This window comes from Anser cygnoides, chromosome 1 (assembly GCF_040182565.1).
Source record: "Anser cygnoides isolate HZ-2024a breed goose chromosome 1, Taihu_goose_T2T_genome, whole genome shotgun sequence".
NCBI classification, from domain to species: Eukaryota; Metazoa; Chordata; class Aves; order Anseriformes; family Anatidae; genus Anser; species Anser cygnoides.
In genome coordinates this window covers 16,872,551-16,888,677 of record NC_089873.1, presented here as the reverse complement: position 1 = coordinate 16,888,677, position 16,127 = coordinate 16,872,551, and the positions used below count along the sequence as shown (strand labels likewise).

At 51.0% G+C, this 16,127-nt stretch overlaps 1 protein-coding gene across 6 annotated transcripts in view; it reads left to right on the top strand.

The window, feature by feature from the left end:
• The first annotated feature begins 10,016 nt into the window (after window positions 1–10,016).
• Window positions 10,017–16,127, top strand: part of CELSR1 (cadherin EGF LAG seven-pass G-type receptor 1) — a 165,791-nt gene continuing 159,680 nt past the window's right edge. For 3 of the 6 annotated variants that reach the window (XM_048068506.2, XM_048068507.2, XM_048068510.2), the window contains exon 1: window positions 10,017–13,746. In XM_048068506.2, coding sequence (XP_047924463.2) covers window positions 10,557–13,746 — 3,190 coding nt within the window. In that variant the 5' untranslated portion in view covers window positions 10,017–10,556. The remainder of the gene's footprint in view (window positions 13,747–16,127) is intronic. The other 3 variants (XM_048068508.2, XM_048068509.2, XM_048068505.2) reach the window with 1 other exon arrangement.

Sequence of the window (16,127 nt, the reverse complement as noted above, 5' to 3'; positions counted from 1 at the left end):
TTTTGGGGCGGGCAGTGTTTCTGCAGCACCAGACCCCGACTGCGGCCTGTGGTGTGCGCCAGCTCTCGGCAGGCCCAGTCAGAGGGATGCTGAGCACCCACCACGGGCATGGTGCTGCATGGCCAGCCTCTGGCAGCACCCAGAGCAGCAGGATGGCTCTGTATGGCTTTCTGATACACTGATGGGTGTCAGATGAACTCTCCCAGTGGCAGTGATAGGAGTAATGTGGTGGCAATCCAAGTGGCACAAGGGAGCTGGGCTCAGACCTGCCAGCAGACAGCCTGTCAGCTGTGATTATCGCATCCCTGTGTATCTCACTTAGCACAACTGTCAAGGGATAATTTAGCAATCTAAATAAACACCACCGGTGAGGTCTGCCTGTGCTTTGACATGCCAGCTGCTTCTGATCAGCGGTGTGTGGCTGCAAGCTCGTGCCCCGAAGCAGTTCCAGTGCCAGATTCAAACTCCCAGAGAGAGGGAAAATCGCAGAAAAATGCCGGGTTAGGAGCCACATCTCTTGGATCACCCCGCTATCCACAGGAGATCTCTGTATCCGTTCCAGGGAAGGACATGTCTATGGTGAAGAGCAGGGAAGCAAAGGCACCGGGCAGCTTCCTGGCACTTCCAGGAGCACTGGGTGGGTGTCACGGGAGGACAGCTGGCTTGGCACGGCCAGATCGCTGACAGCCATCCCCATAAGCTCCATACCGGGTAACGAACCTGCCAAGCTGTGACATTATTGCCGTTTTCCAGTTAGCAGCCAGTTCCTACAGCAGCACCATATCTCGATATGTCCTGATTTCAGGTGGCCAGAAGAGAGGGCAGGCTGACCGTCTTGTACCGGGGAGCCCAGAACTGGGCACAGCTCTCCAGGTGTGGCCTCAGCAGGGCTCAGGAGAGGTGGAGGATCTCCTCCCTCGACCTGCCAGCTGTGCTTTGCCTAATGCAGCCCAGCATGCCATCAGCCTCCTTTGTGGCAAGGGCACACTGCTGGCTCCTCAGTCCTGGCCCTGCCCCAGGCCCTGGGCACAGCAGACCAAATTCTTCTTTCAGCTACAAACATCACTTAGGAAGATTTTCTGGATCAGGCTGGATCTGGCTCCCTTAGCTAGGTAAGCATAATACCAAGGCAGGTAAAAAAGCAGGTAACAAATATCTCTGAGCTTGTTCACGTCAGACACAGTCTGCATTGCATCGCCTCGTCAAAACCAAAATGCTGCTCACCACAAGCACCACTGGACACGAGGCAAGGAAACACTCCACAAAATAACAAGCAGAAAATCTGAAAAACAACACATCCCTCCACTGCATGGGACAAGGAGGAGGTGCTGCAGATCTCACCTGAGAACAGAGGTTACATTTAACGTACTCTAATAGCCACCAAGCTCCTACCTAATGCATTAGCAAGGCTGACCCCTTCTCTTTTGTATTTTAGAAAAATGCTGCATTAGGGGTGAACATACCACACAGTATCACAGTACAGCAGAATCACAGTACAGCAGATGGGGATCATGGATTAGCACAGCGAAAAATTCTTGTTGTTTTGGACTAAGACACAGGTACAGGGCAATATGCTTCCACCAGCTACACCATGTACAAATGCTCTGGCATCCCTAGGCTGAGATGATAGGTGAGAAAGTGAAGTGTGAATAGGAGAATTCCCTCTTCCAAACAAAAAGTCTGAATGCTTCCCTTTTCCCAAATACAACATTAGTGTTCAGCAAATTCCACCCACGAGAAACCCAGCACACTGTGCCCCGTGAACAGCCCAGGACCCTTCTCTGCCCCTGCTGGTGCTGACAGCGTGTTTTGCTTGCTAAAACTTTCAGAACAGCCTTTTTCAACACTGACAGTGGCAACTGTGGGAATATTTTTAGTTGTGAGTCTTCCAGCCTCCTCGTAGCTCAGAAAACATTTTATTTTTTGGCACCGTGGGTGGAAATGGCAATGAGCACTTCGTGGTGCCACGGCGGTGCTCCCTGCACGAGTAGCAGGGCTGGTGCTGGGAGTCCCCGCTCTTCACCCATGGCACACAGAAGCACGGGGTGCCTTGTGTTTCCCTGAAGTGCTATGGCAGAAGGTGCAGCTAATTGTAGATACAGCAGCTGGACAATGCTGAATGCCCCAGGGGGATTTTTCAGAAATATTCTCAGGGGATTTCTTTCACGTGAAAATGTATTTTGTTCCCCTGAGGTCAGACAAACCATCAAGACAGCGTTTATATCCGTGGGTCAGGTCTGGAGGGGCAGGTGGGGAACACTGGTGGGATTTGAAGACAAAGCCACACCATGAGAAACTGTCTTTTGGGATTCTCATCTTCCTGAGGGCTGTGGTGGCTGCGTGTGCCGGTGTGGGAAAACAGCTTGCCAGAAGCGGGAGGGATGGAGCACAAGCCTGGCAGCGCAGGTCCCACTCCGCAGCCTGTGTAACCTGTGGCTTTTTGTCCTCTTCCCTGATTACAGCTTCCAGGCCAAAATGTCTGAAGATAAGGGTGTTTTGGGGGGTGCCAGGAGAATAAGGCATGACCTGTGGTGGTGCCTGAGGAAGAAAGCCTGTCTCCTCACCTCCATGCAGCCACAGGATGCTGGCGCAGAGGGGCTCCAGTCTCTGCAAATAGGCTTGACCAATCTCATTTAAAAGAAGAATTTGGAAAGTTTCCCAGATTATAATTACCTATATATAAATATAAAGATAATTACCCTACCTAACTGAGACCTCAGAGCACGAAACTGACAAGTGATGACAACTACATTCATTAGGAGTGCGAATGTTCTTCCTCTCCTTTATGAAACGATACTGAGTGATTGCTGAAGAAATCCAGCAGCCAGAGACGTGATCTGCAGATACGTGCCGAGCCTGAGATGGATAAAGGCTGCTGGAAGAGGCTGCGGGACTGCCTGGACGTGGGCCTGGGCAGCCTGCTCCGGGTGGCCCTGCTTGGGCAGGGTTTGGAGCAGATGGGCTCCGGGGGTCTGTTCTGCTGATGCTTTGTAAGGCAATTTTTCATACTGGCTTTTCAAACACTTTCTAGCTTTTCACATGCAAAGGTGTTAGGCTACAGGGATGATGCTGAACACACAGAAATATGTGGCCAAATGCATCTAGAAGGAAAAAAAAAAAAAAAAAAAGGCTCTTTCTAAGCTTCTTGGAAAAAAAAAAAGATGAAAAGGTGATTGTGGTACAAGGTGAGCTTCTAGGCCAGGACTAGAAACCAGGACAATCCCTTTCCATCAAACTCTGGGTGTGAAATAACATTGAGAGAGGGGAGGAAACAGCAAGAGCCGTAACGCCTTGTGCAGAAACACGGCGATTAGGAGAGGTGCTGGACACCTACGTCACGCTCCTGGTGTTTTGCTGAGACAACCACAAGGTCTCAGCCACTGCTGTTGTATGAGCAACCTGCCACGCTGACTTCATATCCCCATGTTAAGCATTTTGGGCCATGATTTTATTTTTCCAGCAAGGTGACTAATCCCCTGCCTGAAAGTGTTTCATTACAGCTGCGTGCTTCTTCCCATAAAAGCCTGCAACACTTTGTCTTTGAATGTAGTTGAATTTCTGGAAAGCAGCAGTTCAGACCAATTTGAAGGTGCCTTGGCTTTCACCCTGCCTTCATGCTTCTCCACCAGACGTTCTTTAGATACATTTTTTAATAAAAACTTGCAAGAAATTCTTTTTTTTTTTTTTTTTCCTGTGTAAAGGTTTCTGTGTCTGAGTGCAGCCAGGGCATGGAGAGCTCATGGGAAAAGGCAGCAGGGGGCTCTGCTGCAGAGCAGCGGTCCCCTTCTCCAGGAAAAAGTGGGACAGAAGGGTGTGTGGATGGCACAGAAATTACACCCAGGATGGTTGAATCTGATGCTATCAAATCTAACCTGCTTCTGGAGGGGTGACAATGCATCTTGCAGTGCTGAGTGAATGGGCAACATAATGGCAGGCGATGCTGCACCGGGAAGCACAAAGTCATGGCAAATGGTGGGAAAACCCTAATATTATCTCCATAATAATACATGCTACTAATGTAATGCTATAGCCAGAAAAGAGTTAGGAAAATATTAGTTACTTCAGGAAAAAAAAAAAAAAAAAGATTTTGGAAACATTCAAATATCTGGAAAACAGCATTTTGGTATCAATTGGTGCCAAAAGGGTAAACAGAGCTTTAGGAATTATTAGGGGAGAAACTGAGAGCAACCAAAACCAATATCCATACCCTGTGCAAAAGCAGAGCATGCCTACACTGTGAATACACCGTGCAGTCCTGCGCAGTGCTTCTGCTCTTTCCTTTGGGAGGCTGCTTCATAGGCAGAAACCCCTCTGCATCAGAACTGGGACCCTAATATTCAGTCTAGTTTCCCTCTTACGTGTCACCTCATTGCTCCTGATGTTCCTGTGCCACAAGAGCACAATATCTGCAAGGCAGTGTTGGACTCCTGCCCATTCCAGTCCCTAGCCCAGGTAAATATGCCTGTCTTCCACACTCTTTTCTTATTAACTGGTCCCTTAATCCCCCGATTACATATCAGGAGCTGACAAAGCAAGCACATCTGTCGTGCTGCTCCTTCGTTTAGTTGGGCTGGCAGAAGGGACTGCTCCCTCAGCAAACTCACCTGAGCCTCTTGGGCAAAGCCACCAGAGCTGATTTTTGTACCTGGTTGCACAGCATGAGACTCTGGAAAAGGCTGCCCAGGGGAGTGGTGGAGCCCCCATCCCTGGAGGTATTCAAGAGACACAGGGATGTGGCGCTGAGGGACGTGGTATAGTGGTGGGACTCGGTAGGTCAGGCTGATGGTTGGACTTGGTGATCTTGAAGGTCTTTTCCAACCTCAATGATCCTATGGTTCTGAGGAAAGAAAATCATACAAATCTATGAATCAGGGCTTTCCACATCTCTTATTTAAACTGGAGCATCTGTTTTGTAACACTCTGCTGTTACAGAGTGTTTTTAGGACTACATTCACAATGCATTCGCCTCCTCACCGCCTCAGTTTTCCCATAAATCAAAGTAGAGCCACACTCAGCTTTTATTTGCTCTTAGCTGCCGTGCAATTTCTGGGCATGAGATTTGCTCTTCTATTGGTGTATTTGTCTGTTTGCATGTTTTAACTAGTTGAATCTTTAGCTAATGTAAGTGAGGGGAAAGAATACCAAACCTATTTAGAGTGAGGAAATTCACAGGCTACAGTATTTGAGAAGGGTGGAGCTGAGCTCCTTAGGGTAAATTATAAATGGATGGTATTAAGTCTAAGGAAATAAACAAGTTACAACACCGAATCACTGCTATCTCCACAGAGGATTTTAAAAGAAGCAGCAATATGATAGGCTAAAGCAAACTCCCTGCCTAAGAGCTCCAAATTGTTTCTCCTCTCGCTACACAATAGAAGCTACACACAGCCAAGAAGCCTTGAACATCGTTCCTGCAAGAAGGATCCCAGCATTTTGGAATCTGTTCTTGACTTTAAGAATAATTACTGTTAGCAACAAAATTGTTTTCTGAACCCTTTCCAAACCTGTGTGGTTCACTGTAATAGGTGAAGGTTCAGATTTCATCTCATGGAGCTCCAACTAATTCTTCAGTTCTCGAAATAAACTCAGATGAAAGGGGAACGAAGTAATAACTTTTGCACATATGAGACTCCTTGGACTGGAAAGGGAACAGCTTCCCATGGGAGTTAGAGGCCCAAATGCCTGTTCATTCAGCAACTTCTGTCATGCTTCTTTCTAGCGATTAGAGCAATTGTCTAAAATGCTGGCTTTATCCAGCTTGAACTTACTGGAGTGATGCCACAGGTAACCACTCTTCATGGCACTCAGCTCTGGTGCTCAGACCAGTTTGGCGCACCGCACTGGGTCCCAGTCTCTTGCTGGGGCTTTGGGCAGGAGGAGACCTTCGTGTGGTGCCCCAGCTGTGGAGGACCAGCGGGGAGCCGGTCAGCATCAGCCTGGGGCTCCCAACCACGCGTGGTGGGGACATTACGGGCAGCAGGTGGCCTCCTAACACACGCCACATGGTGCCTTTCCTCGCCGGGGACAGATTCTGGCTGCCATGGGCACACAGGGAGCAGTGCAGGTGTCACGTCCCAGCTCGCCTCTCTCTTGTTAGACTTCATCTGGGTTCCCAGCAGGCCAGTCTGTGCTGGCGTGAGATCCTGGGTAACAGAACCAAGAACCACAGAACCATTAAGGTTGGAAAAGCCCTCCAAGATCACCTGGTCTAACCAACCCCCTACCACCAATGTCACCCACTAAACCCTGTCCCTAAGCACCATGTCCAACCTCTCCTTGGACACCCCCAGGGACGGTGACTCCACCACCTCCCTGGGCAACCCGTCCCAGTGCCTGATTGCTCCTTCTGAGAAGAAATGTCTCCTCATTTCCAGCCTGAACCTCCAGAGCAGGAGGTATCAGGAACCACCAACAGGTGGCCTAAAAGCTAGCAAGTTATTTGTTATTCAGGCGTACTTTGTTTGCACATCTAATGTGTTGTTAGTTGTACCCGAGATGATAAATAATGTTCCCCTCCAGAACTTAGCTTTATGTGCTCCTCACGTATGGCACAAAACTTGAATTTTCTTTCCAGGTGTTGGAAAATTAGAAGGTTGATGAATAAAGTGTGGTTAAAGGCTGCTTTATGGCTGGCTGTTGTGGTTTCTGAGATTATTTTCTCAGAGCGTTACTTTAGCAGGAATAGATCACCGGGGCATTTGCAAAGTGAGTAAATGCAGTTATAAATACAAGTTACAGGTATAAATTTATGTTTAACATTATGTACATGTAGATGCTGTACAAGATATAGCTTGTGTTGCACGGATGCCTAAACCTGAGGATATTTTTCATATGTGCAGACCCTCCCCAAGCAAAAATTAGGCAGATAAAACCACTGAGTGCTGGGGGGCACACCACATGTTGCCTGTTTGCATTATACTTGAAAAATCCCATGACATAAAGGTTTTCACCATTCTTACTCTTAAAAAAAGTGAACCGCTTGTAACACAGAATTAGTGTACGTGAATTTTTAAGCATTGTTCTAATGGGCTGAGATGAGAAAAGCTCCAGTTTCTTGCAACAAGAGAACAATTTCCCTCGCAAAAGTGGATGTTATGCTGAATCAGCCTTAAAAACTGTTGTCAGACCTAGACACAGGCAACTCCAGCTCCATGTTCCTCTTCCTTTGGTCTGGAGATCTCACAGCAGAACTTAAAACAATGAGCAATTCTCCCCACTACTCATAGGGTCTCTTTCCTGCTCTTGTAAACCTCAAGTTTTAAGAAAATCCGTTGAAGTTTAGTTTATTTTTTGTAGAGCTGAGCACTGAATGGATCTGGGTAACAGTGCTATCTTTTTTTTTTTTTTTAAATCTTTTTTTTTTTTAGCATCTCAGTTTTGTTTTAAATTCACTTTGGAAAGAAGCTTGAAATACTCCACTCCCAGGCAAGTCGAAACAGAGCATTTTTTGAACCGTGAAATGAACATGTCATCAGTTGGTACCAAGAAAACAAAGGGTCAGGCAAAACCTCGCCCACTTACATATTTTTATGGAAGTCTCCCATCGTCTTGATGTCGGTGTGATTCCTTCTATAGAAAAGGACAGTTAATACCAGGAATGAGACCCAAAGGGAGTATCTAATTTTCTTTGAAGGATCAGCCTTTGCTGAAAACCTGCCAGCTAAAACACGAGACATAATTCTGATTTTCATCCCCACCTTGAGTTTCCTATACCAACGGTTGGCTTTCACCGTTACAGTCTCCGACTCATTCTGGAAGCAAGACCCCACAGAAAGAGCAGCCAAAAGGGATGGGTCCAGGCCTGACCCCTGCCCAAGCGGTGACCCCAGCTTTAACGGAGCAGTATTGGGACAGGCAGGGACATTTCACCATTTTCTGAAAAGATTTGAGTCGCCATGTGTTAAATAAGCCACTCCTTTCAGCAGGGCAATGAGCCGACATTTGAATACTGTATTTGCTGCTTAGCATTTGAAATGCATTTTTATGGCACAATTATATGACAAGTGGTAGAATGCGTGAAAGGGCTCCGGAACAATAGGAATTGTGTAATTAATGAGAAAACAGTGAAACGCCAGATAAACAAGAGAAAATTAACTGCTCGGCAAGTGGCTCCAAGAAAGAAGCGGGCAAGTAACACAAAAGGAGCAGAACAGAGGATTTTGTGTAATTATGCTCATAATTAGTTTCATACAAATGCTTTTACAATATCTTCCCTTTCCAGACTCTTGGATGTTGCCTCTTACTGCAATAAAATGGGAAGAAAAAAGTTTAAACATTCTTTTCTTGTGGATCTATTTAACCTAATAAAAACTCCTGAAACAAGTACTTGGATCTCACATTTAAAAACCTGTAGAGAAGGATTGTGTTGAAACAAAAACTTTATTTTTTATTTTATTTTTTCCCCCAAGATGTGGGCATTAAGTATTGCATGAAGAAAATGCAGAGAGAAAAATATAGACTTAACACCAGGGTGTTTTTTATCCAGATGCCAAGTTAATGTTGATATGAATTAAATCAAGTACAGCATGAGTTGTTTGATTTTTGTGAGCATAAAAGGCACCACGACATGCACTCAAACGTGATAATGGGGAAGTTATTTTTAATTCCTTTTGAACCTATTTTCTTCCTCTTCCTTTTCACGAACTACTGTTTTCATCAGAGGATCAGAAAAGGCAACTAAGCTTCTAAATTCCATTAAAAAAATCTGCTGGAGTAAAGCTGAATCAGCTAAACACCTTCCAAAACTGCAATTTATAAAGCTTTTTTTTTTATTTCCTGACAGACATATTGGCAATAATCCATTTTTTCCCTCCTCCTTGAAATAATGCAGTTCCGGGGATGAAAAGCAGTTGAAAGAATCTTTTCTTTTTTTTTTTTTTTTTTTTTTTTTTTTTTTTTTTTTAATTTCCACGGCTTTCTCGTGAGTACCCAAGAGCCTAATCTCAAAGAGCCTAATCCGAAGAGCAACAGCTCGCCCTAAAAGTTGCCTTCGTGCCTACACGGGGCAGAGCGCATCGCAGAAGCGCAGCGTGCCACCTTCGGCGTCTTCTTGCTTGCCTCTTGCTGGCTTTCTCTGTAACTGGGCCATCGCTTTTTTGGTACTCCTGGCGTTTTTTGGCACCTGTGGCCCATTTTTTTTCCTTTCTCCCAGCTCCCTGCTCCCTCTGCTGCGGTTGGCAGCGCGGGCGCGCAACCTGCGCGCTTCTGGCCGCCCCCACCAGGGGACGCCGCAGCCGCGGGGATGCATTGCAAACCCAACGGGGATATTGCAAACCCAACGGGAACATTGCAAACCCAACGGGGATACTGCAAACCCAACGGGAACATTGCAAACCCAACGGGGATACTGCAAACCCAACGGGGATATTGCAAACCCAGCGGGAGCATTGCAAACCCAAGGGGAATATCGCAAACACAGCGACGGAAAGTGCCCGTCGGAAAGTCAGGGAGAGGAGCGACACCGTGCTCACCGGGGCAAGAGCGAAATGTTGGGCTTTGGCTTTGCTTCTGCCCACAAGCCGGGCGACTTTGCAGCTCGTGCGTTATCTGAAGTCGCCCCAAAGAAATCTTTAGTTGAAGGCTCCGGGTCCTACCTGCTGCTCCGCAGCAAAGCGGCAGCCCTGGGAAAGGCGCAGAGCGCACAGCGCAGCTCCGGCTGGGGGGAACCGGAGTTACCCTCGCTCTGCAAAGCGATCCCACTTTTCTTTCTTTCTTTATACATTTTATTCGCATTTGTTTATTTGTCAATCACTTTAATTTCAGTTTAAACGGCAAACCCGAGACGACAGGTGGCTGCCGCCCGGGGAAGCCAGCCGCTCGCTCCGCGGCCACCCTGGGCACCTTCTCCCTTCTCCTGCCCCCGGAGCCGAGCCGTGCCGAGCCGAGCCGGGGCGCGGAGCCCGCCGCCGAGCTCCGCAGGGCGGGAGCCCCCGGGGGCAGGATCCGGCCCCCGGCCCCCACCCGGGAGGGGCCGGGCGGGGCCGTCGGGAATCCCCGCCCCGGGCAGCCCCCGCGCCGCCGCGGAGCTGCGGGGACGGGACGGGGACGGGGAAAGGGACGGGGACGGGGACAGGGACGGGAAGGGGACGGGGTGGCCGCAGGGACCACGCGGGACTGCGCCGTTCGTGGGGCGGCCCCGCCGAGGGGGCGCTGCGCCCTAGCAGGAGGAGGAGGAAGAGGAGGAGGAGGAGGAGAAAGGAGGGGGGAGTGCTTCGGTATTTAATTTTTTTTTTTTTTTTTGGAGAAGGAGACGAGCAGCAGGTTTATGCTAATCGCCCTCTCGGGAGCAGCAGCGGGAGGAGGAGGAGGAGGAGAGGAGCCATTTTGAACTCACTTCAAAGTTGAAGGTGGAAAAGTTGGAGCTCTCCAGCCCGCCGCCCGCGGACGGGGACGGGGACCGGGACGGGGACCGGGACCGGGACGGGGCGCCCGAGGAGCCCGGGAGGCGGCGGCGGCGGCGGCCGGGGCTGATGGATGAGGGCGGCTGGGCAGCCCGGCGGGTGGATGGATTGTGCGGCAGCCCCCTGCCCGCCGTCTCTGCCTCCTGAGCCCCGGAGATGCCGCGGCTGTCCGCCGCCTCCTGCGTGTCCTGGGCCGCTCTGCTCTGCGCCCTGGCCCCGGCGGGCGGCGGGGAGCTGCGGCCGCCCCGCACCGCCCCGCTCCTCCACCTGCCCCCGGGGGCTGCGGGGCGCCGAGCCCCCGAGCCCCCCGCGCTGCCGCCCGCCGGGAGCCTGAGGGCTGCGGGCACCGCGCTGCGCCGAGCCCCCGGCCCCGCCGAGCCCCGAGGTGGGGGGCTCTGCCCGCGGCGAGCCCGGCGGAGGGGCGTCCCCGAGCCCCCCGCAGCCGGGGGGGTCTCGGCAGGCTGCCCCCCGGCACCCCGGAGCGGTGCGGAGAGCTGGGGGCAGCGGGGAGCGCGGCGGGCGAGGAGCCCCAACAGCCCGCCGCAGTTCCAGCTGCCCAGCTACCAGGTGTCCATCCCCGAGAACGAGCCCGCTGGCACGGCCGTCATCGTGCTGCGGGCCCAGGACCCCGACGAGGGGGAAGCAGGCCGGCTGACGTACTCCATGGAGGCGCTTTTCGACGAGCGCTCCAACGATTACTTCTCCATCGACGCCCAGACGGGCAGCGTGGTCACCGCCCGCAGCCTCGACCGGGAGACGAAGGACACCCACGTCCTGAAGGTGACCGCCTCCGATCACGGCTCCCCGCGCCGCCGCTCGGCCACCACCTACCTGACGGTGACCGTGAGCGACACCAACGACCACGAGCCGGTGTTTGAGCAGCCCGAGTACCGGGAGAGCATCCGGGAGAACCTGGAGGTGGGTTACGAGGTGCTGACCATCCGCGCCACCGACGGCGACGCCCCGGCCAACGCCAACATGCTGTACCGCCTGCTGGAGCCGGGAGCGGGCGACGGGGTCTTCGAGATCGACCCGCGCTCGGGCGTCGTGAGGACCCGAGCCCCGGTGGACCGCGAGGAGGTCTCTGAGTATCACCTGGTGGTGGAAGCTAATGACCAGGGCAAGGATCCAGGACCGCGTAGCGCCACGGCCATGGTGCACATTACGGTCGAGGACGAGAACGACAACTACCCCCAGTTCAGCGAGAAGCGCTACCTGGTCCAGGTGCAAGAGGACGCCCCAGTCAACAGCCAGATACTGCAGGTGCAGGCCACGGATCGGGACCGGGGCAGCAACGCCCAGGTGCACTACAGCATCGTGAGTGGCAACCTCAAAGGTCAGTTCTACATCCACTCCTTCTCCGGTGCCATCGACCTGATCAACCCTCTGGATTACGAGACTATTCGGGAGTACACGCTCCGGATCAAAGCCCAGGATGGGGGCAGGCCTCCTTTAATCAACTCCAGCGGCATGGTGTCGGTGCAGGTCGTGGACGTGAACGACAATGCCCCCATCTTTGTCAGCACTCCCTTCCAGGCCACGGTGCTGGAGAACGTTCCCCTGGGCTACTCGGTGCTGCACATCCAGGCTGTGGATGCGGACTCTGGGGAGAATGCGCGCCTGGAGTACAAACTCATAGAGATGGCACCGCCCGCTGGGGGTGCCCCCACGGCAGGTGACTCGGGGTTCCCTTTTCAGATCAACAACAGCACGGGGTGGATCACGGTGGCCGCAGAGCTGGACCGAGAAACTGTGGAGAACTATCACTTTGGGGTGGAGGCCAGGGACCATGGCGTGCCAGTCATGACCTCCTCGGCCAGCGTGTCCATCACTGTCCTGGACGTGAACGACAACAACCCCACCTTCACTGAGAAGGTGTACCACCTCAGGCTGAACGAGGACGCGGCTGTGGGCAGCAGCGTCCTGACTCTGACGGCAGTGGACAGGGACGTGAACAGTGTCGTGACTTACCAGATCACCAGTGGCAACACGAGGAACCGTTTTGCCATCACCAGTCAGAGCGGAGGGGGGCTGATCACGCTGGCCTTGCCCCTGGATTACAAGCAGGAAAGGCAGTATGTGCTCACAGTCACTGCCTCTGACGGCACTCGCTTTGACACTGTCCAGGTCTTCATCAACGTCACAGATGCCAACACGCACCGCCCGGTCTTCCAGAGCTCCCACTACACGGTGAGCGTCAGTGAGGACAAGCCCATTGGCACCTCGATTGTCACCATCAGTGCCACCGACGAAGACACGGGGGAGAATGCGAGAATCACTTACATTTTGGATGATAACATCCCCCAGTTCCGCATCGACCCCGACACCGGCACCATCACCACCCTGATGGAGCTGGACTACGAGGACCAAGCCTCCTACACGTTGGCCATTACAGCCCACGACAACGGCATCCCCCAGAAATCGGACACCACCTACGTCGAGATCCTCATCCTGGATGCTAATGACAACGCGCCCCGCTTCCTGCGCGACCGCTACCAGGGCTCCGTTTTTGAGGACGTACCGCTCTCCACCAGCGTCCTGCAGCTCTCTGCCACTGACCGTGACTCGGGCCTCAACGGCCGTCTCCTCTATACATTCCAAGGTGGTGATGATGGAGATGGAGACTTCTACATTGAACCCACTTCTGGAGTGATACGCACGCTGCGCAAGCTGGACCGTGAGAACGTGGCTGTCTACAGCCTGCGGGCCTTTGCTGTAGACAGGGGCAGCCCACCCCTGAAAGCCTCTGTGGATATCCAAGTGACTGTGCTGGATATCAACGACAACCCTCCTGTCTTTGAGAAGGATGAATTTGACATCTTTGTGGAGGAAAACAGCCCCGTGGGCTCTATTGTGGCACGAATCAGCGCAGCTGACCCCGATGAGGGGACCAACGCACAGATCATGTACCAGATAGTAGAGGGCAACATCCCCGAGGTCTTCCAGCTAGACTTGTTGAATGGAGACCTCACAGCCCTGATGGACCTGGATTACGAGAGCCGGACAGAGTACGTGATTGTGGTGCAGGCCACCTCGGCCCCTCTTGTGAGCCGGGCGACCGTGCACATCCGCCTCTTGGATCAGAACGATAACCCGCCGGTGCTGCAGGACTTCCAGATCCTCTTCAACAACTACGTGACCAACAAGTCCAACAGCTTCCCCTCTGGCGTGATTGGCAAGATCCCTGCTCACGATCCCGATGTGTCTGACAGCCTGGCCTACACCTTTGTGCAAGGCAACGAATTAAACTTGCTCCTTTTGGACTCTGCCACTGGGGAACTCAAACTCAGTCGAGATCTGGACAACAACAGGCCCCTGGAAGCCCTCATGAAAGTGTCGGTCTCAGGTAAGCAAGCGTTCGAGGTTCATAAAGTGTCTGCTCGTTCGACCAGTGTGGTGGCATGGGCAGAAATAAGCTCCTTGCAGTTTAATGTGCAACTTTCAGTTTCCTGAGGCAGCAATTTATCTGTGAAGTTCTTGGAGAGGAACCACAAAAATGTATCGAGCCCATGTGCTGTGCATTGAAGTGGTGCATTGAAGTCGTTTAGTAAATGTGGATCACGAGGGTAAATAAATATGTGTTTGTGGGGGGGTATATATTCCCTCGGTTTAGGTGGTACTTTGGCTAAAGCTTTTCTGATGTGGTTGCATAAAGGTAGTAAATAATCTAACTTGCAAAGATGCAGGGAATGCACACGTATCTGTAGTGCTTGGGGTTAAGCCTACGATTGGTAAGACGTGATGGCTTCGGAGAGCCAGCTCCTCTCATCCTTTTATTCTCTTTTGTTTACAAAAAAAAAAAAAAAAGGTGAGATTTTGTATCCATGCTTTTTTAACAAGACGTAGCCCGGTTGATTATTCTCATGTGCCCACTGGGAGGTTTGGCTGATTGATCCCTAGGCTTTGGCTCATGTCTCCATTGGCATGGCCTGGGTAGATGTGAGGCTGGTGGGGCTCTGCTGGTTTGACAGGCAGAGTGCTGCTGGGGGACACGGCGGCTCTTGAAGCTACGAGGCTGTGAAATAGTTGTGTAACATGGCTAATGGCTCCAGGGTTGCTGCCTCAGGGCTAAGGGCAGATACTGGCCCAACAGCAGCAAGATCAGCATTGAGAGATCTCTCCCGTTGTGAGGGCGAAGAGGGACGGGTATTGTGCGATTTCCACCCTTGGAGAACTTGTGTGTGTCAGTGGAAACTGTTTCTTCTGTTAGGTAGACTGTTCAGTATGTGCTTTTATGTGAGCATGCATACGCTCTTAGGATATTCTTTTTCTGCTCTGTCGCTTGTTTATCATGGAATTACTTTTTATGCCTCTAATTGTGGCATCAATCATGCAATGAGTAATTTCCTCTGCAGGTGCCACTCCATAAAGTTTACTGTGGACCTGATCCCATACTTCTGTTGACTTTCAAACGTTATAACCAGATACATTCCTTGCTGCCTCCCTGCGCAACCCTAAAGCTAATATTTGTACTCGTTTTTGCATAAAATAGCTGAAAGTACTAGGCACATAGAATGACACTTTGGGAGATGCTTCTTTTTTGGAGGATTGTATTAAAAAAATACCAAACTGTGGCGTAATCCTGGCAGTGCTTGTTACTGTAAGTAGTCATTAAGTGCGGCGGGGCCTCAGGGGACAGAGCCCTGCTCTCTGTTGTGTTTGCAGGCTTGTGTTCCTTTTTGCTTCAGGAAAATGAAAGTGATATTAACTGCACTGATTGAATTTGTTGGGGTGCGTCACCTGACAAGCGACTCCTATTTCTTACAAAATGCTGGGGGGCAGCTGAGGTGGTAAGTTAGCTCATAAATGCCGTTTCTGTGTCCTGTGAGGACTTGCAGAAAAAACAGGCAACTGGCTTGTGGCCTTAAAAAAAACATTTGGATTAACGCTCAGGTGGCTGCGTGGTCATTGTCTGCCTGAACCAGTAGCTCTTTAGCTAATAGCAGAAGATAAGAACTCGACTAGGAGCAAGGAGCTTGGAGAAGTCATTTTGTTACACTGGAGTGTTCAGGACAGAAAAATAGATTATAGGGACTGTTCCTTTCACAGCCTGACTTAGGCAGTTTAGGTGCATGAAGTCTCAGGCAGGGACATGAAGGACTGGAGACCTCTGTTTTGATAAGTATTAGGAGCTTGGCTGTTACTGCATCGTTCTCATGTTGGGTGAAGATGTGAACTTTGCAGCTTTTCTGTGATATTGATCTGTCTGTCTGCTGCATGTCCTGAGATATTGGAAATAGGGTTTTTGTGGGCAGGATTCTGAAGTAATTCCGACAAGCGCTGAGCTCCCTTTGGTATTTGTTTCGAGAAGTTGGCTGTTTGGAAACTGGAAGGGCGGAGTCTTGCAGTTTGTGATTGTATCCAGGAAACTTTCACCTGCTTGCTTTCTCTGGTTTATCTGATACAGTCAAAAAAAAAAATAAATGCTCAGACAGAGCTCCACCTGGTTATCTATAAGCGTTGCAAAATACCTGCAAATCATCTCCTAAAATGACCTGCCAGTTAACTGAAAAACGTGTCTATCGAGTAGCCATTAACCTCTCAACCCAGACAAACACAAAGTCCTGCCCTGCTCGCAGCTGCTGTTCAGGTCAGTGAGGAATTTGCGCTCTTTATGAACTTGGGGAATTTGATCTATATACGAGTCGGAAGTAACAGTGCTGCTGTAAAAATCTGGTTTCCACCTAGAGCTGTGTTGTGCTGCTGAGGAATGTAAGTGTGTTTGAG